General features: G+C 38.2%; 1 protein-coding gene across 3 annotated transcripts in view; it reads right to left on the bottom strand.

Annotated features, from left to right (window-relative positions):
* The window catches only part of LOC106678568 (very long chain fatty acid elongase AAEL008004), a gene marked incomplete at its 3' end in the record, with an annotated part of 30783 nt that extends 25251 nt beyond the window's left edge, over nt 1–5532 (bottom strand). For all 3 annotated transcript variants that reach the window (XM_024359306.2, XM_067053003.1, XM_024359307.2), the window contains 1 exon segment: nt 5466–5532. In XM_024359306.2, coding sequence (XP_024215074.1) covers nt 5466–5476 — 11 coding nt within the window.
* Between the last annotated feature and the right edge of the window lie 1545 nt (nt 5533–7077).

Raw genomic sequence — 7077 nt, 5'->3', positions numbered from 1 at the left:
TATATGAATCAGCTGATCTACTCGATAAGCGAGTTGTACAGCTGACTGTAACTCATAGATGAAGTAATAAGATGGTAACTATAGTAACATAAGTGCAAACAGCTAACATCGCTGCAAAATCGTTAGATGTGGGCAAAAACTAATAGCTAAAATTGCCATGGAAACGACCCTTATTCATGAATGAACCATTGATAAATAAATATCGTATTCATGACAGTTTTAGTTATTAGTTTCAACTATAGCCAATTTTTCCCCAATTCTGATAATCATTAATACTGATCTGATTTTTAAAATTCTTGTCCATTGACATGATTTATTTTTCCATCATGTTGACTGACCTATCAAAGTGTGCTAAACATTTTCTTAGGAGGGAAACAAAGTTGATATTCGTCTTTTGCACTTCAAGACTCTCTTCAAAAAAATCACATTTTTTTGTTTTAGAGGTATCAGGAAAAAAAAATGGGTTAGTGACAACTCTACTTGCATGTCTGGATATTTATTTTCCGAATTAGTAAACATTTAGTCTCTCCACAAATGTTATTTAGAAAATTAATTTGAGTTTCTGTTGACAAAGGATTGAGAATTTGTATTTTTCTAAAATAAGCTTGATTTTGTTCAGAAACTATGTTAGAGCAAAAGAAAAAAAAATAAAGAAATATAGTTTGCTCAACTTCGATTAGGATTTTAGAGTAGGTAATACACCTAGAAAATAACTGATGTTATCATATAATCACAAAGATATGTTATTTTACTCAAGACTAGGAAACTCTGAAGGTCGGATTTCTTTATGTGTTAACTAATATTGAAGGTCTCAGCTTAAAAATAATCTCGTAGCCAGATTTTTTCCGGTTAGCGGTACGATATACAGACAATAATTATATAGTGGAGCAACCGTAAGTGCAAATAAAGTGAAGGTCTGAGAAAATGAAGGATTATCTTATTTTTAATGATTGCTTAACAAATGAATACGTAGAATGGAATAGGTGGAATAACTTGAAATATTACAATTTTCAGTTATCTGTTAATCTGTTTAATAAAAAGTTTTATTTATGATTATCAATAATTAGAAGGTGTTATAAAATTAATTTAAACAGCTTTGGCACACCATATGTATTAGTGACCGCCTGGAAGTTGAAACATTTCGACGCTGTTTATTTGTACACACAGGCTTATTATTTTCTGGAAACAAAAGATTCTACAAATAACACTAAAATAGATATTTAACATCTAAAAGAATAAATATACACCTAAAAAAGGTTTTCAGCATTGCTCAATAATTTTTTCGTATAAAGCATTACATAAAAAGCTCTTTATACATAAATTTGTTTGACGGATTCATAGGCTGGACAAGGCACCTCATGGTAATACTTATAGAATTATTCTGATGCTACTATATTTCACAAACATAGTAACTTTCTCTTATGTGATTGAAATTGAGATACTACTACTGCTAAAACTACACACGATTATCATTGCCCTAGTAGCTAAAAAGAGAAGTTAATCTGTTAATTATCACTCACTTAGTTAGATATCAAATGCTTCCTTTACAATAGAATTATTTATGATACTCATTTTAGTAATTAACTAATAATAGTTATATGTATTATTATGTATATATATACAAGCTGGACTCAAATAAAGTTAGTGTTTAAGTAGCAACCGAGTTGGTTATTTCTCTCTTCCTTTTCTCTTTTTTTTAGCTTTAGATATCGGAAGCTGATCCTGGAAGCTTTAAATCAAAATGCGGTCGAGAACGCACCTTCTATGAATCCTTCACTCCCAAAGCTTGCTCCACTACCGAATATCTCTCTAACGGAAGCCCACGCCACAACACTGGAGTGGATAAAAATACGCACGGCAACCGCCCAAAACTTGAGGAAGGCCGTTTCAGACCTAGAACGGTTTACAGGGGAAACCGGAGAACTGAGCCACTTCATAAAAGGGGTGGACATATTCATGATGATTAGAGAGACAAAGAAACCGTAACAGTCTAGTGGGCAAGACCTCATAGAAACAAGCGCTAGAGAAGAGGAATCAAGAATGGACATAGAAGAAACCGGCTGGACGAAAGTTAGTTACAATCGCCCGAGGAATAATTCAGTTCCTAGGAGAAGGGTGGAAGAGAGGATAAGAAACCCGGAGAGAATACTAAATATAACCAAGAAGCAGCGGCCGCCGTGAGAACCAAAAATGCCATTGATGCGGAAAGGTAGGGCACTTGATGGTACAGTGCTCCCGCACCTGATGTTTCGAATGTGGAATAGAGGGACATATAGTGAGACAATGTCCTTATATGTGTCGACGACAAAAATTGAACCAGATAGAACCGATGGAGGTGAATGCCCAACGAGGCAGGAGGAGAAGGATTTCTCCGAGGTCAGAACGATCCTCAAGTGATAACAACGGCACGTCTGAGGCCTCAGAGGTTGAAGCAAAAGAGAGTGATGTTGGGATTCACAACAGCAGAATAGGAGGAACGTGTGGAGACGGTCTGAGGGGGCTGGCAGGAGGAAGGAGATCTGAAGTGCGTGTCCACGGGGGTGCGGCCGCACGTTGGTGAGCCACAGCGTAAGAGGAGAGCACAGCGGCCTGCCTATCATCCGAGCTAGAGGAGTGAAACGCTTGGTGGACAAAGGGAGTTCCAATACCATTGCGTGCAGGGATAGGATGAGAGGTGGAATGAGGGCGCTCCAGATCAGAGAGTGTCAATGTCAGCTGGGGCCCTGCAGAGTAGAGGGGGAGGCAGAGATTGAATTGAGTGAATGGGGGCTTAGGGCAAAAATCTAATGGTACAACTAGTAGGAAAGATGTCCCGAGACTGCCAAATGATTATAGGGTTGACCTACTGGGGAAAGTAGGGGCACGGGTTCAGATTCACCGTGGTAAGTGGGACATAAAGATTGGAAAGAAGAGACATGTCTGCCAACAGCTCGTAGGAGATAGTGAAGCAAGGATAGGAGTGATTAATCAGGAAGGAGACTGGAAAGACCAAGCCATGGGAGAGTATGAAGACATTTTTTTTAGAGAAGGGGATGTACTGAGAGCAACAGTACACGAGATTTAACTAAAAGAAGATTAAGGGTTACCAATGTGAAGGAGAGACGGTACTCGCAAGCACTTCGGCAACATATTAAAGAGGATAGATAATTTACGTGACAAAGGAATCGTAGGGGACACCACCTTCCAATCTCCTTTTAATAGGCTGTTATGGGCAGTCACGAAGAAAAGCGCGCCGGAATGGAGAAAAATACAGAGTAGTAGTCGACTATCGCAAAGTGAATGAAAACACGGTAGGCGAAAAGTACCCCATACTTCGGTTCGAGGATATTTTGGATAGATTCAGCGGTGCTAAAATTTTCAGAACACTGGGTCTGAAGGTGGGGAACCATCAGGTTAAGATGCACCCGAAAGATCAGCACAAGACGGCGTTTACTTTCGAGAGGGGCCACTACGAGGATTTCTTTCGGCTTCAAAAATGCTCCGGTAACGTTCCAAAGGCTCATGGACGAGTTTCTGAAGGTGGGATGAATCCGTCTGCAGCTGTACATGGATGAACTGGTCCCAGCCACTGGTTACGTCGACGATCTGGCAGCAGTGGTGTCCTCTAATAGCTGAGCGGGCCTAAAACAGCAAGCAGAACGTTGTGCCAACCTGGTCGGAGAATGGTGCTAGAGGAAAAAGTTGCGAAAGTAAGACACAGGCCATTCTCTTAAGAGGAAAAACTGATAGGGTCCACCCTATTAATTTAATAATTCAGATTCCACACGACAACGACCATGTATAAAGGGGTGGTCGTGGGTATTCTGAGGCATGCCTCCCCCGCCTGAAACCGAAATTTCTCGCAACGGGAGAAGAGAAAATTGGCGACAATCCAACGGACGGCTTTGCTTAGAGTCACCAAGGCATACCGGAGTGTCTCACGTGAGGCGGTTTTAGCGGGAGGGTAAACTCTCGACCTTCTTCTACAGGAAGAAATGATGATGTTCAAATTCAAGAAAGAGAGCTCGGCAGGTTGGCCGCCAAATCTTCAGGTATGGGTTGACTAGAGCCCAAGTAAATGGAAAGTCATTCTCCGGGAGGACACCTTCGAAGAATGGAACCGGCGTTGGATGACAAACCTAAAAGGTGCTACCTTAAGGAAATATTTCCTTCCGTTCGGTCACGGATGGAAGCATACTGGGTCCTCCCAGACTACTGACTCTCTCAATTACTCACGGGGCATGGGGGATTTCGAGCCAAGCTTCTTGGCCATGGGATGGATATCGACCCCCTATGCCCTCGTTGCGGTGTTCCGGCGCTGCCGAGCACATCATCATAGACTGTATCGCCTTTTATGCATTATGGGCCAGATTGCTGAGGTAAACCGGACTCTACGCCCTCACAGAGAACGGCTTCACTCAGCTAGTAAGCGAAGAAAACTACCCGTATTACAAAGACTTTGTATACGGGTGGAGAACAATTATTGGACCAAGCCACTTCAATATTTGTCAAAGAAGAAGACCAGCCCATGAAATGCCTGCGGACGGAAGACGCGCAGAAGACTGAAAACTGATGAAAGCTATAAGAAAACTCAGTGAATTATTAATTGTAAATTGATTTATTAGCAGTAGTTTGATGATGGATATTTAACATCGAACTGCTGCTGCACACCTGTATTGCTTGTAAGACAGGGGAAGATGGAAATAAATATACCCAACAGCCCTGAAATCACTACAACAATACCAGGACAGTATACCGGAGATCTGTGAGGAGACGCAACATGACGCATATTCATAACGAACTACAACTAGAAACTTTTCCACAGCACATCACACGGAGACACATCAAGTTCTTTGACAGTCTCCCTTCTGGTCTCGTTCTATTCAAGTTTCCGATCAATCATCTCATTCCCCCTTCCAGCGAGGTGGTAGGGCAAGAAGGGCCCCCAAAACCCCATAAACATCGCTCTTTAACTCTTCTCTGGCCCTCCTTCCCCCCTCACCATCCCCATCTAATTATTATTATTATTTTCCAATTATCTTTCGTCTTTAATTATTAACTGTTTTATTTGTTCTTTAAGATTTTAATATCGCGCGGAGGCCCCTCACCTCCAAATACTTTAATAGTATTCTTACAGAATGGACTCATCAATCCTGAGTTAAGTATCTCGCCGTATACCTTCAAGTACCAATGATAGAAAAAGGTTGCATCTAATCTGAGTTATGTAACTAATACGTAATGCGACTAATTAATTTATACGTAGTTATCTGTTTTAGAGAGATCGGAAAAAATAAAAAACTGCAAGCGACAAAAGCTCCATTCACCTTTATATTTCAGTACTCCATCGCTGTATAAAGACGACAGCAAATGTCGGATTGAAGTAATAAATATATTCAATCAGAATCAAACCCATACATTCTTTATAAATTGTTCATAAATACCAAAAAAACATACAAGATATACTTTTTTGAAAACACTGGGATTACCTCTTGAACATTTTATGATACGCTGACTCGCTCAACGGCTTGGGTTCAATGGTTAACTAGATAATATCAAACAGAAAGAAGTACTTCTACTGGATAAAATTGAGCTTATATACTTATTTCTCTACAACAATGAATTTGCAATTAATGTGTGAAAATGCATAATTTCTTAAAACCTTTACACATATTTGCATCTTTCCAATGTACTCCTGTTTAAGATCTATCCTACATTATGAGCAAGCTCCTGCCATCTAATGGTATGTACTTATTTATTTAACATTTATTTTGACGTGACAACGTCTTATAAATTAGATTGCAGGGAGTCATGTAGGCAAAAGTGTAGCGTAACGGAAATAGAATGGGCGTGGCTTAGTAGTACAGTAGTGGGGGTAATTGAGGTTATAGATACTGGAAGTTATCTAGGCAAAAGTGTAGCGTAACGGAGAGTGCGGTGGTGGGGGTAATTGAGGTTATAGATACTGGAAGTCATGTAGGCAAAAGTGTAGCGTAACGGAGAGTGCGGTGGTGGGGGTAATGATGTATTCTGATCATTAAATTATGTCTGAAATAAGGAATATGCGCATAATAAAATTTTGGTATTAATTAAAAATCTATAATAGCTACTATATATCAAGATTGAATCAGTATACAACTGGTATTGAACTAGTGAACATGGGTAGTAAACGAGAAAATGATCCTAAATCTAACTGTGATCGACAAAGTGACTTTAGAAAGCGTTTAAAATTGTCGGAGACACCAGTTCTAATATATAATAATATTATACTCGGGTGTGTTTATGATTGTTCTAATATATAATAAATATCTTGATTCAAATATTGTGTGTCTATTTTATTAATATTATTATTCCAATATTTAGCGTAAAGTTGTCACGTCAAGCGCGTTTTTTTAAACCCACACACCCGAGTTTTTTTTTTTAACATTTATTTAACACCGGATTGGTCTGGTGGGCCTTACATTGTTAATATAAGTTACAATTATTTTTTTGTTTAAACAATTGATACTTGGGTGGGAGTATAGTCTCATACAAAAGAGACATTTAACACTATATACAATGTTATAAATAAAAAAAAAATAAGGTAAAATAAATAGATAAAAATAATTATTTTTAATAAGAAAGAAAAGTAAAGTTAATAACAAAAACAACCAACGTTGTTCAATCAAGATTTCCATGGTATGTTATGAAAATAAAAAGAAAAATGTAACCTATACTTACCTATAGATAAAAATACTGATACGAAAAAGATTTTTTTAAGGGGCACCCCCTAATGGAGAGTACCGCCCACCAGTGAAACTATTCCCATTTTACAAATTATAACTCTATGAAACAAATTCCATCTTATATTTAAAATAAAATGTTACATTGTGGTCATATGTAAAATAGACTATTACACAGTTATCACTAAAAACGTTTTCATATATATGATAGGGGTATTCATAATATTGTGTTAAATGTAAAATGATTTACCAAGTTAAATATTAGGGGTAAAGAAGATCTTTATTTTAACATGTTAAAGTGTGTTAAATGGAAAAACTTATTTTAAATGGAGGAATATTTCTTTGTTGAACCATGTTAAAACGAATATCATTTAACATG

The sequence above is a fragment of the Halyomorpha halys genome, unplaced genomic scaffold (assembly GCF_000696795.3).
Source record: "Halyomorpha halys isolate HHAL.00 unplaced genomic scaffold, Hhal_1.1 Scaffold147.1, whole genome shotgun sequence".
NCBI lineage: Eukaryota > Metazoa > Arthropoda > Insecta > Hemiptera > Pentatomidae > Halyomorpha > Halyomorpha halys.
The sequence above is the reverse complement of the archived record's forward strand: the minus strand, read 5'-3'. Positions and strand labels throughout refer to the sequence as shown.